The sequence below is a fragment of the Panthera leo genome, chromosome B3, assembly GCF_018350215.1.
Source record: "Panthera leo isolate Ple1 chromosome B3, P.leo_Ple1_pat1.1, whole genome shotgun sequence".
Taxonomy (NCBI): Eukaryota; Metazoa; Chordata; class Mammalia; order Carnivora; family Felidae; genus Panthera; species Panthera leo.
In genome coordinates this window covers 34909590-34929406 of record NC_056684.1, presented here as the reverse complement: position 1 = coordinate 34929406, position 19817 = coordinate 34909590, and the positions used below count along the sequence as shown (strand labels likewise).

Here is a 19817-nt window from a genome sequence, read left to right as displayed (position 1 = left end):
GGATTCAGGAACACTACCAAGACCAGCACTTGACTTCAGTTCAGCAACCCTGTCTCCGCACTTCCCTGTACTTCGCCTCTTCCCATCGACGATACCTCAGAAGTAAACTTTTTCTTACCTGTTTAAAAAGAGAAAATTAAGGACTTCTCTTTTTAAGTCACGTTCGGGTCTGATTAAGGACATGAGCAGTGGACAAGGCTTGTCCTCTCTTTTCGTTGCACAACTGACTATGGAGGCAAACCCACCTGCAGTGTCAGTGGCTGTAATATCAACTCCATGGATAAGGATGGCATTCAAACATTCAAGATTCCCTTTTGAGGCCACAACATGGAAGCTAAACAAAAAGAAAATATTTGTTATGCACAGAAACTACTAAATGTCAGCTTAAATGTTACATCAACGTCACCTTTTATTCAACACACACACACACACACACACACACACACACACACACGTTTTAAAGGCTACATGAAAACACCTATATATTTTATGTCAGAAAAAGAAACCTATCACTTATTACTGAAAAACTAATTTGAACCCAAATTTACATAAGGAGCCAAAACGTCCTAGAAATAGCTCCTTAGAACCAATGGAATATTCCAATGTTCAACAGTCTTAATAATAGAAAATGTATCCAATAATACCGCTAACTCTACAGTTTATTATTCAGTAGCGAAGGCACTGGTGTTAGAAGTCTGATAGATGCATGGAAAATTTTCTATCAGATTATTTTGCTTAGTTTCAAATATACTGAAACTGCCAAGACAACAAGTTATCACAGAATGCTAAGGCCAAAGACAATCAAAACACTTAATCCTTCTCTTTAGAATTATCAAATTAAACCTTGCAGAGAAAAGCCTTCAGGACAACAAACTAAGCAACGCTTGGAAAGCCATAAAAGTCATCTTCCCCGAAAGTACCAACAACTACCACCCATTCTTCCTTTTGTTCACAGACCTGTATGACTGGGCAAAGTTTCACACAAACGGGCATAACGGCACAAGCTTCCTAATAAGGCAAGTAAAGGCTGCTTAAAAAACTTACTTTAGATCATCAAGTATTCCAGATACAGTGGAAAATATCCCATTGTTTCTTTGATCATCTAACACTTTATTAACCAACCAACCTGTACAAAAATCTTTGGGGCGCAGTAAGAACAGACAGCGACTGACTGACTATACTCCACCAAATCCAAACTGGTAGGTAAACACAATAGGGCTTGCTAGCAAAGGATGTTGAAATCGGGTCAACATAGAACTGAACCCTAAATAAGGACAATAACCACTGTGAAGATGCCAGGAGATAAGGATGTGCAAGTTCTCTGCCAGGTGCCTGGATACAGACAAACTCTGAACATGCTCTCAAAAGGGGTCTTCCATAACCACATCATCTAAAATGTCTATGATTCCCCATTCCCTGAAGACTTAGTATGCCTACTTCCCCAATCCCTGCCTTTATTCTATGGAGAACTACGTATTATCTAATACACAAATTCAAGATTTATTTTCTTTACAGTCTTTCTTTATAATCTGTCACTCTCCTCCTACTCAAGTATAAACTCAACAAAAGCAGGGATTTTTGTCTGTTTTGCTTCCTATTACATTCCCCAGAACTATTTAAGTACCAGACAGATGACAGGCCCTCAAATATTTGAATAATTAAATGCCTGGAGTTGCGCTTGGGTGGCTCGGTTGGTTAAGCAACCAACTCTTGATTTCAGCTCAGGTCATGATCTCACAGTTCATGAGTTCGAGCCCTGTATTAGGCTCTGCACTTTGGGGATTCTCTCTCTCTCTTTCTCTCTCGCTCGCTTTCGCTCTCGCTCTCTGCCCCTTCCCCACTCATGCTGTCTCTCTCTTAAATAAACAAACTTTAAAAAAAAATAAATGCTCAGAGACAAAATCTGGAGATAGGTTGCAAATTCACTTCCAGATATTACAACACTCCGTCATGTGTCTCAACTAGTATTATTATGATGGATTTATTTTTATTTTTTTTTTAATTTTTTTAACGTTTATTTATTTTTGAGACAGAGAGAGACAGAGCATGAACGGGGGAGGGTCAGAGAGAGGGAGACACAGAATCGGTAACAGACTCCAGGCTCCGAGCTGTCAGCACAGAGCCTGACGCGGGGCTCGAACTCACGGACCGCGAGATCACGACCTGAGCGGAAGTCGGCCGCTCAACCGACTGAGCCACCCAGGCACCCCTTATGATGGATGTAAATGCAAACCAGACACCAAGCACTAGTAAGTAAAATAAAGGAGGTTTGTGTACAATTTGAATTCGAGAGACAGAGATATTTCTGATTAAAGGAATACGGTGTTCACAGGAATCAGATAAGTTCTCCTTACAGTGGAATTAAATTCCACTATAAATCTATAAGATTATAAATCTCTTTTCAATACCAAAGTAGGGAATTATACTGTGCAAAGCACCATTAGAACCTTTTGAGGAACGGTAATTTCCTTCAAGCAAACATTTTTAGTCTCCCAACAATCTTGGAGGGAACATTTTTTTGTTTGTTTTCCTTTCTTAGCTCAAAAATTTGGAAGACTTCTTTCTTCAAAATAAATCAACTGGGGCGCCTGGGTGGTTCAGTCGGTTAAGCGTCCAACTCTTCATCTTGGCTCAGGTCATGATCTCATGGTTCATGAGTTTCCGAGGCCTGTGTTGGGCTCTGCCTGTTTGGGATTCTCTCTCTCCCTCTCTCTCTCTCCCTTGCTCACTCGCTCTCTCTCTTTCTCTCTCTCGCTCAAAATAAATAAATAAACTTTAAAAAAAAAAAAAGGAAAAACAGATCAACATTACACTGATGATGTACCAAAGGGCAGAATTCACAACAAATCTACAATGCATTATTAATGCAGATGTGCTATAAATAGCACACTTCAGAAAGAAGACATATCGATCACTAACTTGTATACAAAGAGTCGTAAAGGAAATCTGAAAAATTAGTTTATAGAAATACTCTTTTTCAATATAAAAAAATCAACTTTAAGCTGTCTTTTTTTATTTATTTATTTTTTCAGTGTTTATTTTTTGAGAGAGACAGAGAGACAGAGCAGGGTAGGGGCAGAAAGACACAGAATCCAAAGACACAGAATCCAAAGCAGGCTCCAGGCTCTGAGCTGTCAGTACAGAGCCCGACATGGGGCTCGAACTCACAAATCGTGAGATCTTGACCTGAGCCCAAGTTGGAGGCTTAACCAACTGAGCCACCCAGGCATCCCAGAAGCTGTCTTTTTAAAAACAAGACCTGTATTTGTGTTTCCACAACAGGAAACCCAGGTAATACGGGACAATGGGAAAAACCACACAAACCGTATGACATCTGTGTGAGGGCATCAGTAAGCTAACAAGATAGTGAAAAATATCTAGACCAGGATGCAGGGAAGGAGAGAGGCCCAGAGAGGCGAGGGTGGTATCTGAAGCCATTTTTTGCCGAGGAGCATTTACTGATTCCAGAGAAAACGGCTGGGAGCCAAACAAACGTCACTTCTGACAGCCTGAGGGGACAGAGGGACAGGAATTGGTATCTGACTTTCCAAGTGGCAGTGGGGATTTCCGGTGACTCTGTCCCATTTTGCTTTGGCAATGGGCTGAACCCTAGGAGAGAGGTGAACAGGAAGAAAACAAGTCCTTGCAGTGACTATGGCTAGGCTTCAAATATTTCATTTCTGAAACTGGACTGAGGTCAAGAAGCACAGGTTACTTTGGTCTTAAATTTCAAAATTAAAAACAAAAAAAAACCCAAGTCATTCAAAACGAACTCACTTTTGTAATTACATAATATACAGAAAGCATATCTGCAACATGTCCTATACACAAAATGCTTTTGGAAGCATACAGTTTGTATGCAATTTAGGAAGAATACAGTTTGTGTGCAAGGAGCAAAAGGAAAATATTTTATCCCATGAATCCTAAAAGACTTCTATTTCCTGCAGTGAAAACCTTAGAGACTAGAACTACTCACATATTTCACAAACTAAAGTTCATAGTTCATCAAATTACACTAGATTTTTATAACTCTGACCATCCATACAAATAATTTCACTCCAAACTGAACCTCAGATTTAAAAAACATTAACAGAAACTGAAGCAATCATTCATTCAAAACATCCAAAGCATGGATAGGCAGAACTGAAGAAATCACGTTTCACTGAAGATTTTCATCCCAAAGATTGCCTGTATCTTCTAACATGTTGGCATTTGGGAAAAAAGAAACACGAAAAACAAAGTCACTTCTAGATGTTAAATTTTTACTGTTTATACTGTGAGCCCAAAAAATAGCTTCAAATTTAGCGAAAATAGGAGCAGGACTCAAAATAACTAATGTTGTCATAGCTATCAGACTGCCCCCTTGATAAAACTGAGACAGCATTGAAAAACTTGGAACTTTTCAAACCTTACCGGTATTAAAAACCAACTTGATTTTTAAGTCGCGCTTTGCTATGTCTCCTGTACTTAAATCTACAAGCATCCTAACGTATTGATCTATATCAAACTTTCACTATCCACTTCCTAATATTCATTTCTATATTTAGTATCTGGTTTCCAGTTATAATATTCTAAATAAACTCATGAAAGACTGAGAGGAATTTTAGGAAATGAGACTTTTCACCTCTAACTTTGGAAGGTTTCCCAGCGGTTTTAACTGCTGTAATTATAGAGCATGGTGCCGGACCATACACCTGCCCTTTAACCCAACTGCTCCCACCCTCAACAGGAAGGCAAGTGAAGAAGATTCGGGAGGGGTGGGAGGAAAGATAAGAAGGTCAACAAGCCAGTAGTCGTTCTCGGGGACCCCAAAGCCAAAGGGTGGGATCACCCCCTGTGCCTCCCTAAGACACACTAATTATTCTGCCTCTTCTGTTCTACACATTCTTGTTTAAAATGATTACCGAATATAAAAACAGATCGGGAGTTGAGAGGAAAAGTCCGTGTAATTACAGAAAACTCTTCCAACACAGAAAACTTGGGTTCACATCCCGGCTCTGTGACTTTTCATGAGTTTAGACCAAGTTATTTAACCTCTGTAGACTTTCTCCTACTGCTTTCAGAGGGCCGCTGCAAGGATCAAACAGGATAAGGAATATGAAAAAGGCGATACACAGAAATGCACCAAACAACCCAGGCTACGGTTTGCCATAGAGCCTAAACAACTAGACCACTGGGTAGTATTTTAGCATTCTCTGTCTAGCTTGAAAATCTTTCAAATTGAGGACAGTTATGAGTCTATGATGTCTGAAAAGCAATGTGTGAAAGACTGTAGAGCATGGTTTTTGATCAAGGCTTTTTAAATTAATAAGTTGATAGCCACAATTCACAAATTTCACTTGTGTCCCAAGAGCATACCCAAATCCCCTTTGGGGAGTTAGCATCAGTAATACTTACGCAGATCTGCCCTCCACGTCTAGTTTGCCTGGATTGATGCCCTTTTTAGCAAGGATGGAGGAAACTTTTTCTACATCTCCCCTTTCTGCAGCTTTCATCAGTCGGTCATCATATTTATTCCAATCTGCTGCATGCTACAAAAAGAAAAAAAAAAAGTAAACATGGCCTACTCTATATACTATATCAGCAAGACTTTCTAAAGCAGGAAGGAAGAGGAGGGAAGACAATACTGCATAATGTATCATTCAATGTCGAGTCGCATCCCACATTTCCTTCTCCCTGCGATGCTGACTTCACGAGAAGAGCTTCTCCAAACACCTGATATTCAAGAAGCATTTTAAACGACGCTTTTGAGAAAGGGCATGTTTCTCACGTTCTGTTTTCTTTCCCTTCAGAGCCAAGAAAGGAAATTAATAATTGCCGAAGACGTACCCCGTGCCAGGCATGAATTACGCAAACAACCCCCATAAACTAAAATCATCATCCCCATTTCACAAATGAGAAAAGTCAAGGCTCCAGGGACATTGAAAAACATAAGGGGCCAAACCCAACCAAGACTTCTCATGACTTCCAGAATCATGTGTCCTTCTCCTACTCTCTAACTCATACTTTCAGATTTGGCTCTGGTTACCTATCTCCCAAGACCTTAGATGCAGTGGAATTCTGTACACATTTTAAAACACCTCCCTCCCCCCACCTTATTTAAAAGATACTGTTGGGAATATATTTATAAATGCAAATTAGACACACACACACAGACACACACACGTACACTGTCTCTGTCTCAACACAGAAAGCAATTCATCAAGCTTACATATTAGAATAAAAAGAAACTTCCACATAGAACAAACTTAAAAAAAAAAAGCCTCTAAAGTATTAACTACTTTAAAATCCTAAAATAATAGGATTACAGGTGACTTTCATTTTCTCCCTTCTTTTTTACATTCAACATACAAAAAAGATTTTTTTATATTAACAAAACTCAGTACATATATTTAAGAGGAAGATTAAAGGAAATTTTTTAAATAGGAGTATGTAGCACATGATATACACCTTCATTGTATCAAGGTTATTTTCAGCTTTGGAGAAAATATATTCAAGACATTCCAAGGCCAATAACTTGGATTTTTTTCTTAGTAGGCAGAAATGTAGAACCCAGAACTAAAACATACATTATTTAAACAAGTAAGGTTTTAGCCTTTTAAAATATTATACAGTAAACCTACTGCTAAATTCTGTACTAAGCCCAGTATTATTTCCAGAACAAAGAAAGATGTACCTATTTTTCACTTAAACTTACAAACAATTCCTGTGTCCACAAATACCATAACAAATCCCTGAGGGAGAAAAAATGAATCTCTTATTTGAAGCATATCCTCTAAATGTTTCATCATTATGATTACTTAATATCACCTATCTCCTTCAAACGGCCACACAAAATCACCAGTCTTCTAGCTAAATAAGCAATGTCTTCCTTACATACTTAAAGAAAGTGAAACTGCATATGAAATTGGAATAGGAGAAAAAGATAAATACATTACATTTTTAACCCACTCCTGAAGTGAAATGTTTCAATGGAATCCGGTTCAAGAACCTACAGAGACTTCAGAATTGCTGCCTCTAAATCAGTTAAATTTGGAGATGAGCCCACTTCCGCCTAACTTCAAAAGCACAAATTGTCAACTCTGAGACTCGCCCTGTTTATTGGCTCAAGGTCTAACTACATTTTAGGCACCCCCTTCTTTAGCTTTAAAACAAAACAGTTTACAGACTCGAAACTGGGGAGTGGTAGTAGATGCAGGCTTAAGAGACTTTGTGTTTTCAAATGCCTAAGGGATTAAGTCACGTTTAACACACAAATACTGGCTCTAAATTGATTAGTTTATCCTTGTAGCTAAAACAATCTGTTTTATTTCCAATTAAACTTGCTGCTGGGGAAAAGAGTTATTGAAAACACTGGAAAAAATTGTAAAACCCTAAAGTAAGGCTTTTTAGGAGATAGTTAAACATGACCAAAGTCTCATATTCTCATGTGATTTTTCAGTTCCACTTCACGAAGTGCCGTTTCCATTTGGTCCACGGTCAGTTAACAGAAACACTGCTCAATTACGAAGATTCTATTATGAGCTTCTTAAATCCAGAAAAAGAAACAAGAACTTTTGTTTTCTATCATTAACCCCAGCCTACTAATCAAACAGAAAGATAGTAAACAAGGAGACCAAAATTAATAAAACAGTAGTCCACTTTAAAAGAATACCGTTTGGAAAGCCTAACCAAGAATCTTTTGTTACACTGCGCTACAGGGATACCTACTCTGTTCTTAGGAGCACAAGAAAACCAACAGTTCATCATAGACAGGATTTAGTTTCTTGTCGCTAGCAGCAAACGGCTTCGCCTTGGGTTACAAATCTCTGCAGCTCACAAAGCACGCCCTCAGACAAACTCCTAACCAGTGAATCCGTCCCTCGCTTTACAAATCTTCCTGCTCTACAATCTTCATGCTGTGCTACACTTAGCTTGGATCTCTAACGATATTTTCTTCGTCTTCGGGATCCTTCTCCGCCTTCATACCGCTTGAAAATTATCTTCCTTGCTGAACAGCACTTGATTGCGAGCGGCCGGAGTCAGGTACCGTAACTCCTCCTGTTTCTTATTGTTTAGACGCTGTCTTTCAAAGCTGTCCCTTTCAGGGACTCTGCTGGAAAACCTGCACAGCACTCTACATCCTGCCTCAACACTGCAACCCAGACGCTGCAGTGCATGATAAAACTGTCCACCTCCGAATCCTCCTGTAAACAAGGGGTAGACGGTCTCCCATTGGTCAGGTTCTATTTTAGATTCCATAGGCCTTGACAGCTGAGTGATAGAAAAGAGCAGCTAAGAATATACTGTAAATGCATGCTTCTCCTCTGAGTAATAAATTTCAGGTCTACTGGGGACAAATGACTCAAACACATTGTAAAACGTGCTTATTATACATCGCGTGACATCACGACAACACTGTTAAGAGACGAATTTGGTTATTCCACAAGACAACATTTGAAACCAGTTTCAGTCTTCGGATCTACCGTGAAGTTATAACAGCCTTGATAAACAAGATATAAAATTCTATTTTAAGCAAATGTGTCACACTTTAATTTAATACACAAACACATACAGAGTGACGCTTTCAAATTTTCTCCATTTTCCTTCATACCCCTGTCGGGCTTACTCTGCATACAACCAGGTTTCAATTTACAACTGCTGCCAGTCTGTCTCCTAACATGTTAAATGAGAAGAGCTAGAGGCGTTGCCAAGACATTAAATAGACTGCATCATGATGAATACTTTCGACAAATTTTAAATTTAACTCCGTACTCTTCATGTCTAAGTTTAGCACCCTGCCTGATACAACAAGTAAATATTTTACCAGTGGAAAGTCAAATTGTCTGGATTCAGGAATTTTTAAAAAATAGATTAAAAACCTAACGAGGCAAATAGATATTGAACACTGGGCTAGACGGTAAATAAAAGTCTATTTGGAGACAAAGCAGACTACTCCTCTACATTCTTTATGACGTTTAACATACTTGTACCAATGTTCCTTACTTTATCAAGGAAAATAACAAACATCCACAAGTTCCAGGGTGTTGTTTACCGTGTATTACCACAAGAGCGTGACAGTTTACGCTTCCTCCAAAAAGACCAATTTGGGAAAACTGTTTCATGGGAATGTAAAACATTCCAACACAAGTGTTTATAAGAAGGAGGTAAGTGCTATACTATAGATCATGCTGCCAGTTAAAAACTGTTACGAACTTTGGGGTGCCTGGGTGACTCAGTCGGTTGAGCATCCGACTTTGGCACAGGTCATGATCTCGCAGTTCGTGGGTTCGAGCCCCACGTCAGGCTGTGCTGACAGCTCAGAGCCTGGAGCCTCCTTCAGATTCTATGTCTACCTCTCTCTCTCTCTCTCTCTCTCTCTCTCTGCCCTTCCCCTGCTTGTGCTCTCTCTCTCTCAAAAATAAATTTAAAAACATTAAAAAAAATTGTTCTGAACTTAAGCAATCCATTTCCTACTAAATTTAAAATATTAGGCGCATATTCTAATTATAAAATACATAAGGTCATACTCCATAATATATTATTTTTGAAACAATTATTTTTTTCCCCAAATCGCATCAGACATCACAATGGATTCTTGGCTCGACCCTGAGACTCCACCCACTCTATTTCACCCTTCTTCAGAGGAAATCTGGGATAAAATTCAGGCCCTGTTCTTTGGTTAACAAAGCAAGCACATTCTTTCTAGAAATAGACAGCCAAGGGAAAGGAAATAAAAAGGAGGAAATCTGTAATGAGTAATAAAAGCCATATAAGGAGCTGTTCACACTAAGGCTCAGGAGATGGGATTTATGTGCTCTCCTCCACTGTGGACATCCTGAGCCTCTCCACCCTCTGTCACAACCTCCTGTTCCCACTCTCACACCCTCTTTCCCAGCTATTTCTCAGAAACTCTAAGTCCCACCATTGCTTGTCCCCCATGCCTGCAGGTTCTTCCCTCACTTTCTCCAATGACACTTCCTCAGAGGGCTTTTCAAATCTCCAGTCTAAACAACCCCAGCTTCACTCTACTCCTGCCACTACTTTTTTTCAAAGTAAGTTCTACACCCAACATGGCGCTTGAACTCACGACCTTGAGATCAAGAGCCACATGCTCTACCGATGGAGCCAGCCATGCACCCTTACTCCTACCATTCTTGACCTGCCCTGTTTTACTTTTCTTCATAATAAATACCCATCAGTATCTGCCATTATATCATATGTTTATTTGTTAGCTTACTGCCTACGTCTGTTTTTGCTTTAAAAAGAATCAAAATAATCCGGGGGCGCACTGAATTCAACAGCACATTATAAGGATCATGACCATATGGTGTCTATTGCTGAAATGCAAGGATGGTTCAACACATGAAAACTGATCAGTGTAATATTCCACATCAACAGAATTAAGGATGAAAATCACATGAGCATCTCATGTGTATCACATGAGATACAGAAAAAACATTAGGCAAGATTCAAACATCTTTCATGATAAAAACTTCAACAAACTGGAAACAGAAGGAAACTACCTAAGAAGGGTCATATATGAAAAGCACACAGCTGGGGCGCCTGGCTGGCTCAGTCGGTTAAGTGTCCAACTTCAGCTCAGGTCATGATCTCTCGGTCAGTGAGTTTGAGCCCCATATCAGGCTCTGTGCTGCTGACAGCCCAGAGCCTGCTTTGGATTTTCTGTCCTCCTCTCTCTCTGCCCCTCTCCCACTTTGCACACGTGTGCATTCTCTCTCAAAAATAAACATTAAAAAAATTAAAAAAGAAAGAAAATATTTCCACTTACAATAGCATCCAAAAGAATACAATAATTAAGAATAAACCTAATCAAGGAGGTGTAAAACCTGTACCCTGAAAACTATAAAACATTGCTGAAAGAAACTAGAGGAGAAACCCATATAAATGGAAAAGGCAGTGTTTGTGGCTTGGAAGACTTAATACTGTTAAGATAGCAATACTTCCCAGAGTGATCTACAGATTCAAACAATCCCTATCAAAATTCCAATGGCATTTTTTTTTTCTTGGCAGAAATAGAAAACTCCATCCTAAAATTCATATTGGATCTCAGAGGCACCCAAACAGCCAAACAACCTCAAAAAAGATCAAACAGCCAAATAATCTTGAAAAAGAAAACCAAAGTTGGAGGTCTCACACTTAATGATTTGAAAACATTTTATAAAACTACGGTAATCAAAACAGCGTGGCACTGGCATAAAGACAGATATACAGACCAATGAAATAAGACCGCAAACTACTGAAATGGACCTCACATATGTGGTCAAATGGTTTTCAACAAGGGTTCTAAGGCTACTCAAAGGGGAAAGGAGAGTCTCTTCAACAAATGGTGCTAGGGAAACTGGATATACACACGCAAAAGACTGAAGTTGGATCCTTGTATCACACCATATACAAAAATGAATTTTAAATGACTAAGACCTTAAATTTAAGATCTGACCACAAAGCTCTTTTTTTTAGGGCCACCTGGGTGGCTCAGTCAGTTAAGCGGTTAAGCATCCATCTTCAGCTCAAGTCATGATCTTACCGCTTGTGAGTTCCAGCCCCACGTCAGGCTCTGAGCTGACAGCTCAGAGCCTGGAGCCTGCTTTGGATTCTGTGTCTCCCTCTCTTTCTGCCCCTCCCCCACTCATGCTCTGTCTCAAAAATAAACATTTAAAAAAAAAAAGCTCTTTTTTTGAAAACAAAATTTATTATTTATTTATTTATTTATTTATTTATTTTTGAGAGAGAGACAGAGCACAAGCAGGGGAGGGGCAGAGAGAGAGAGGGAGACACAGAATCTGAAGCTGGCTTCAGGCTCTAAGCTGTCAGCACAGAGCCTGACATGGGGCTCAAACCCATGAACAGCAAGATCATAACCTGAGTCGAAGTTGGATGCTCAACTGACTGAGCCACCCAGGTGACCCCTGACTACAAAGCTCTTAAAAGAAATTATAAGAGGGCACCTGAGTGGCTCAGTCGGTTGAGTGTCTGACTCTTGATTTCAGCTCAGGTCGTGATCTCAAGGTTGTGATATCAAGCCCCATGTTAGGCTCCACACTGACAGCACAGAGCCTCCTTGGGATTCTTTCTCCCTCTCTCTCTGTCCCACCCACCCCCCCCCCCCCCCCACACACACACACGCACACGTGTACTCTCTCTCTCTCTCAAAACAGATAAACTTAAAAAAAAAAAAGAAAAGAAAAAAAGAAACTATAGGGAGGGAGATTCAGGACACTGGATTTGACAATGATTTCTTAGATATGAAACCAACAGCACAGGCAACAAAAGCAAAAACAGACAAATGCGATTACATTAAACTTAAAAACTTCTGTACATCAAAGGACGCAATCAATAGAGTGCAGGGGCAACCTATGGAATGGGAGAAGATTTTTGCCAATTACATATTAGATTTTTATATTTACATATTAGATACAGGGCTAATATGCACAATATATGAAGAACTCCTACAACTCAGTAACAAACAAATAACCCAACTAAAAATGGGCAAATGACTTGAACAGACCTTTCTCTAAGGATAATACACACATGACCAACAAGCACATTAAAATGATGCTCAACACGATTAATCATTAGAGAAATGCAAATCAAAATCATCATAAGGTATCACTTCATATTCATTAGAATGACTACTATCAAAAAAACCAGGAAAGAGTAAGTGTTAGCAAGGATGTGGAGAAAATGGAACCTTTATGTGCTGTTGGTGGGAATGAAAAATGGTATAGCCGCCATGGAAAACAGGATAGCGTTTCCTCAAAACATTAAAAACAGAGCCACTATATGATTCAACAGTCCCTACTCAGGGTATCTATGAGAAAGAATTGAAAGCAGGGTCTCAAAGAGGTATCTGTACACCCTGTTCACAGCAAGTATTCACAATAGCCAAGATGTGCAAGTAACACAAATGTCCATGGATGGATGGATGAACAAAATGTGGTGTATACGTGCAACGGAATATTATTCAACCATAAAACAGAAGGAAATTCTGTCACATGCTACAACATGGACGAATCTGGAGGACATTCTGCTCCGTGACGTAGACCAGTCCCCAAAAGACAAACGCCGTACGCTTCCACGTACACGAGGTATCTGGAACAGTCGGATCACAGAAACAGAGAGTAAAATGGTGGCTACCAGGGGCTGAAGGAAGAGGGAAGTGGGGAGTTCTTGTTTAATGGGTATAGCTTTTCAGATGTGCAAGATGAAAACATGCTGGTGATCAGCCGCACCACAACGCGACTCTACTTAACGAGTGAACTATACACTTAAAAGCGGTTAAGACAGTAAATTGTATGTGTTTTTTACCACAATTAAAAATACAATAAATGAAAGAAATGCAACCTCTCACAGTTTCATTGTGATTAATAATTTAAAAAAAAAAACAAGACGGTGAGGATACGGATGAGACAAGATTAACTATAGGCTAATAATTGTTCAAGCCAAGTTATAGGTTCATGAGCATTCACCATACTAAACTATTCTCTCAGCTTCTGTGTATTTCGCACACTTTTGATACTTGGTCCAAGAAGTCTGGTTGGCGTATAAATTGTAAACTATTTTACATGCTTATCACCAAGGCCCTTCACGGGCTCACTAATATGGCAGGAAACGAAGCATATCCTTTCTACTCAATCCTCCCCGGATTAAAATCAAGCTGTTAACATTTCAACATATTTTGGTGAGTCCATAGTCATATGCTATCAAGATAAGCCCTGTGATATCAAACAAAAGCATTCTAAAACATTTTTTAATTTTCTAAATTTTATTTATTTATGAGAGACAGAGACAGCATGAGTGGGGGAGGGGCAAAGACAGAGGGGGACACAGTATCCGAAGGAGGCTCCAGGCTCTGAGCTGCAACACAGAACCCAATGGGGGGCTCAAACTCACAAACCATGAGATCATGACCTGAGCCAAAGTCAGACGCTTAACAGACTGAGCCACCCAGGTGTCCCAATGCTCAAACAAAAGCATTCTCAAAAGAAACCGTTAAGTTTCTTAAGGAGCACTAATGTTTATTGTATATCATAACAAACATCCTTCTAAAGTCAGGGACTGCATTCATTTGAAATAAAGATATTCATCAAACTCAGAATGCAGCAAGCCCAACTTTGTATGGTAAATGTTAAAATACAACTGTTTCTAGAGAACAAATAGATCACTCTAACACAAGTAGTTATTTCGCTTTCTAGACCTAACAGGATGATAATGTTAAACTCTAAATCAGCATAAAGGAAGTCACTTGAAAGTTTTTTGACAGTGACTCCCTCATATTAACATCAATTGCAAATTCATATCTTTTTTGGAAATTATGAGATGTTTAAAAATTTTATGAAAGTAATGCATATGCAGTGTAGCAAAGTTATAATACATTTCAGTTTGTATGTTAAAATAAAAGGTATAATTCTACCATGAAGAAAGACCATTATCAAAAATGTTGTATACAAACCTCTAATCTCTTTTCTGTTAAAAGATCTAATCAAGATTTCTTTTTTTTTTTTTTTTAATTTTTAACATTTATTTATTTTTGAGAGACAGAGAGAGACAGAGTGCGAGCAGAGGAGGGGCAGAGAGAGAGGGAGGCACAGAATCTGAAGCAGGCTCCAGGCTCTGAGCTGTCAGCACAGAGCCCAACACGGGGCTCGAACCCACCAATCGTGTGATCGTGACTTAAGCCCAAGTCAGACGCTTAACCGACTGAGCCACCCAGACACCCCAAATCAAGATTGTTTTTAAACCTACATGAGTCCAACGGTTGCCTCATTTACTCAATATTTAGGATAGAAGGTCTCCTGAGAAGAAATATATAGATGCAAATAAATAAGGAGACTTTAAAATATATGCAAACCCACATAAAATACTTACATTTAAGAGGTAGACTCAACAGAATACAGCTAAAATGACTGATGACAAGTTTTAACCTACAGGCAATTTTTTGTTTATTATTCTAAAGAGAAATATACAGCATGACAGCAAAACGTTCATGGGAAACTGCTTAAAACAAAGGAGCTAAAATATTTAACTATTTAATAAAAATATCTAACAGATCTTAATAATTTTGGTGCCATGGACCCCTTTAAGAATCTGGTGAAAGCAATGGATCCTGCTTTAAAAATTATATACCAGCACATATTCAGAAAAATTTACATTTGTTTTCAGAGACTTCACCGATCTCCCTACAAATATGGAGTCCATGAACCCCAAAATAAAAAAAAATGCTTAACATGGATAAAGAGAAGCAGCAAGAGAATTTTGTTTTTTTATGCAAGGTTTATAAAACAAGTACTGAAAAACTGCCAGACGACTGGATAATGTAGTTGTTCAATAAAAACTTACTGAGCATCTATGTATAAACGGATACAAATACTTCCCTCAACTCTCAAATATGTATGATCATTTATGTATCATGCTACACGCTGGGTGTCAGGTAGACCATGGGGAGAAAAACAGACAGGAAGCCTGGTCTCAGGCAATTCAGAGAGTAAAATCCAGTAGTCGCTTTCTTCTTGATCTCACACTATAAAAAGACAGATTTGTATGTAAACATGCATGTAATCATAATACACTGTGCTAATACCATAATAGTTGTGTGTGAGGTACAGCGGTAGTTCAAAAGAGAAAAATCAGAAAGGTTTTATAGAAAATAATAACGAAACCATCTACTGAAGGATGAGTAGAAAGTCACTAGGATGAAAACAGCACCACAGGGGCACCTGGGTGGCTCAGTGAGCTAAGCGGCCAACTTTTGGCTTCCGCTCAGGTCATGATCTCGCAGTTTGTGGGTTCGGGCCCCCTGTCAGGCTCCGCACCAACAGGGCAAGACCTGCTGGGATTCTCTCTCTCTCTCTCTCTCTCTCTCTCTCTCTGTCTCTCTCTCTCTCTGCCCCTCCCCTGCTCATGCTCATCCTCTCTCCCTCTCAAAAATAAGAAAACATGTTTATTAAAAAAAATAAAAATTAAACAAAACAGCACCGCAAATTAGGAAAATACCAACACAACTTGGAGCCTCATAGTTTACAAAGTATGGTACTTCATAGTCATGATTGTCAATTGGAATCCATCCACCATGACTTACATACGCACCTGTGACCCAAGTTTCCCTAAGCTCCAGGCCCACGTATTTAAATATCTTCCTAAAGCTCTTCTTCAGTTTCTTAAAAGCACCTCCATGTCCCAAACTAAAAACACGTTCTTCCTCCTGAGACCTGACCCCATTCCAAGTTATACGTACACAGCAAATGATGTGTCTAGTTGATCTATCTAGCTGTACAAAAGAGAAACCTAGAAATCAGTCTTGACACCTTCCTCTCTTTGGTCCTCCATCACCAAGTCCTGGTGGATTTCTCTCCCCCCATTATTGCTCAAATCCCACTGCTCATCTCCGTGTCCGTCAATGTTACCCTACTTTAAGTTAGCAGCATTCCTCACCAGGATGACCGCATTGAGCAACGAACAGTCCGGCCATATTCATTCCAACCCTTCCCTGTGTTCTCCACACTGTAGCCAGAGTGGTTTTCCCAAAATGTAAACCTCGTCATACCACCACCACTATCGCTCCCTTGCGTATACCCTGCCCCGCCCACTTAAAATCCTTCGGTACCTTTCTATTCTCGCAGGATAAAGAGAAAATTCCTTAATGGAATCGACAAATCCCTGATCGGTGTTACCCCTACAACCTACTCAGCTTCATCACATGAAACATTAACACTGTTTCTCATGTTATATATGCAGATATTGAGTCACTAGGAGATTACGGAATTTTGTCCACTATAATTAGTTGCAGAATGATCAGAGAATCCTATTATTAAGACTTCTTGTCCGGAGCTTTCCACTAATTAAGCTATTTCCATTTCTCTAATCATCTGAAAATAAATCTTTGATGTAAAAATATGTAAGTGTGCTTTTAAAATTTAAATGTAAGCTTAGATATCCTTTATAGTAAAAAAGGATGAAAGTTTCCACATTTGGATACCTTACTTTTACAAAGCACCAACCACAGGTCATGCATGGCACCGGGGACACAGCAGTGAATAAACCACTTGAAGTCTCTCTTTTTTAAAAAAAACCACTTTATTGAAGTATGACTGACATATAAAAAGCTGTATATATTTAATGCATAAACTCAATGAGTTTGAGGAAAGCATACACCCATTAAACCATCACCACCATCAAGGCCATAAACTATCAGAGTGCTTCTAATGGAATTTAATGTTCTAATGGGATAAGATAAACAATGAAGGAAAACAAGAAAGTGTCAGGTAAGAATGGGAAAGGAGATGTTGATGGAATGCTGGGGATAGATTCCAGGAGACAGACTGGGTAACCTCAAAGTTCTGGGAAGGTGATACTGATGATGGGATCTGGATGAAAAGGAACAGCCAGCCTGTGAGAATTTCTGTTTCAGATGGAGGGGACAACTACTGAAAGGAGCTTAGCATGTTTGAAAGAAGTATAGTTGACATATGATGAGTAAGAAGGATCACAGAATGAGATGAGAGTACAGGGGAAGGCAGGTACCACCAGTTGTCAAACGTGGGATTCCCCAGCTGTGTCATAAACATCTTTCAAAAGTGATTTCTTCGAAGACTACAGCAATTCTTTTTCATAGGGTTCTTTTGGCCACTTTAGGATCAAGTCTAAAAACATAAATCAAATAAATCATCCTAACGTACTATTTTTTTCACTTCAAGAATTTATCTTTAAAATAACCAGCTGAATCTCAACTTGCCTTGAAATGTAAGATTCGCCAATTATATTAATATAATAGATTATTACAATCTACCTCACCCACATCAGACCTAGAAACCTGAACAACCTTTACAATGAACTACACTAAAAAAAAATCCACCATAGAAGAAAGACAGCACCCCCCAAAATAGGATTTCATAAATCATATTCATAAGATAAGACTCTTCAAATAAAAAGAACACAGAGGCAACTAAATAAAGCCTTCTCCAAGGGGGTTAAAATCCTAAATAAAAACTAAACAACATGTACATTTGGGCAAAACGCCCTGAATATCTGACTGAAACGAAGCACAGGTACTGATAAGACTCTACAATTGCCCACATTCCCCAATAACTAAATCCAAGACAAGCTCCGACACAACTGAAAACTGAGCGAGTGGCAGAAAGCAAGGCTCATGGAGCATAAACATTCCTTGCAGATTAGGCTGCACAATTAAGAACTGTTCTACAGCTCGTTGGATTGATGATAATTAGAAATATTTCCCCCATTCCATGTAGTCAAAAGGTTATTTATTCCCCTCTCTTACATAACAGCAAATTAGAGCTTACATAATCGAAAAGGCAAAGAAGAATGCTAAAATAAACCAGAAAAACAAGAGCTGTACATCCTGTTTCTTTCTCCCTGACCCCCGACTCTCTTCCCTTTTTCATTTTGCCTTACCCTTATTTAATTATGCCCCATCCACTTCCCTTTACCTCTCGGCCCTTCCACTGTGCGATCTGAAAGTATGTAGTTATGGCTCAACGAAACAAATAGAGGAAAGGGAAAGTTATATGCCATCGATTATTTTTCTGACCAAGACAATAACAAGCTAAATCCTTCTTTAATGGAATTTCACTCCATAAAAATAACATGGACAAAAAAGATAACAATAATAATAATTATTATTACTATTTAAATAATAAATCTAGCATCTTCAGGACTGGCATTGGTTATGAAATCTGAAAAAAAAAAAAGAAAAAGAAAAAGAATGAAAGAAGTGGAGTCAGAAAGACTCCGAAAGCACTGCTTTGCAGATAAGATTTCCTAACTACCTGGTTTGAGTCTATTGTAGTCAGTTGTATAAATACCCCTCCCTATCACAGGTGTTCCTTAACAAATTCCTATAACTAGTTCCTGTAACAAATGTTCCTTTATTAAAACTGGCTAGGCACCCAAAAGAGTTTATGAAAAATACAGATAGGAAATCACCTCTCCAATTTTAATAAGCATTATTTGTTTTGTAGTATCACTTATTTCACCTTTCCTCACTAGAAGAAGCTTTACATTCCAAAGTAACTATATAAATGGATCTTTAACACATTTATAGTTAAATGTAACTATAAACATTACATTATGATATTACAATGTTTATCATACAAGAATAGAGCTCCCAGGCTATAGAAGGAAGATTTAAGATAGTAAGCAACTGGTTATTCGGGAAGAATAAACTTTGTCCCTAGAAAATTTTATAGAAAAATGTATTCAAATTAGTTCTTTGAATGCCTACAAGCCACGAGTGAAATTGTTTAAATATGAAGGTTAAAAACTGAGGAAGGTCTATATGCCTCCTATCCCACCCTATACACACCAATGACCAAAGAAGTACTTCTGGTAAGTTTTAACAAACATTTTTGCCAGTCTGATATATATTTATATCTCAAAATGGGACAGATTTAGGAAGCATTCTATGTTTATTCCTAACAAAGTAAAGAGCAAAACAGATATACTTACAGAAAAGCCTCTGATGGGGTTTGACCACAATGAAAAATAAGATATTTTTGTTCCTTTGGTTTTCTATTTTTTCTTGGCTTTGCAAGGAAACATTAGCCAAACAAAAATATGTTTGCAAAAGACTTTTCTAGAATTAAACTGATACAAACCTTATACTACTGGTCAGTATTGTTTAAATTTTAAATGGGAAATATAAACACACAGAGGGTTACAGGAATACGTATGTTTTTGTAAACACATTAGAAGGTAATCGCTTTTCTTTTTATTTATTGAATGAATCCCATAGTTCTACACAAAAGTATAACTCTTCCTACGCTGGTATTTTACATAGGATATCCTTCGAGTCTTAATAT

The 19817-nt window shown here is 38.6% G+C and overlaps 1 protein-coding gene across 2 annotated transcripts in view; it reads right to left on the bottom strand.

Moving 5' to 3' along the window:
• Positions 1–19817, bottom strand: part of UACA (uveal autoantigen with coiled-coil domains and ankyrin repeats) — a 94100-nt gene that overhangs the window by 38937 nt on the left and 35346 nt on the right. The window contains exons 1-3 of one of the 2 annotated variants that reach the window (XM_042941536.1): positions 7711–7884; positions 5398–5531; positions 246–334 (exon numbers count right to left, since the gene is read on the bottom strand). In XM_042941536.1, coding sequence (XP_042797470.1) covers positions 246–334; positions 5398–5531; positions 7711–7749 — 262 coding nt within the window. In that variant the 5' untranslated portion in view covers positions 7750–7884. Of the gene's footprint in view, positions 1–245; positions 335–5397; positions 5532–7710; positions 7885–19817 lie in introns of those variants that run through there. The other variant, XM_042941535.1, reaches the window with a different exon arrangement.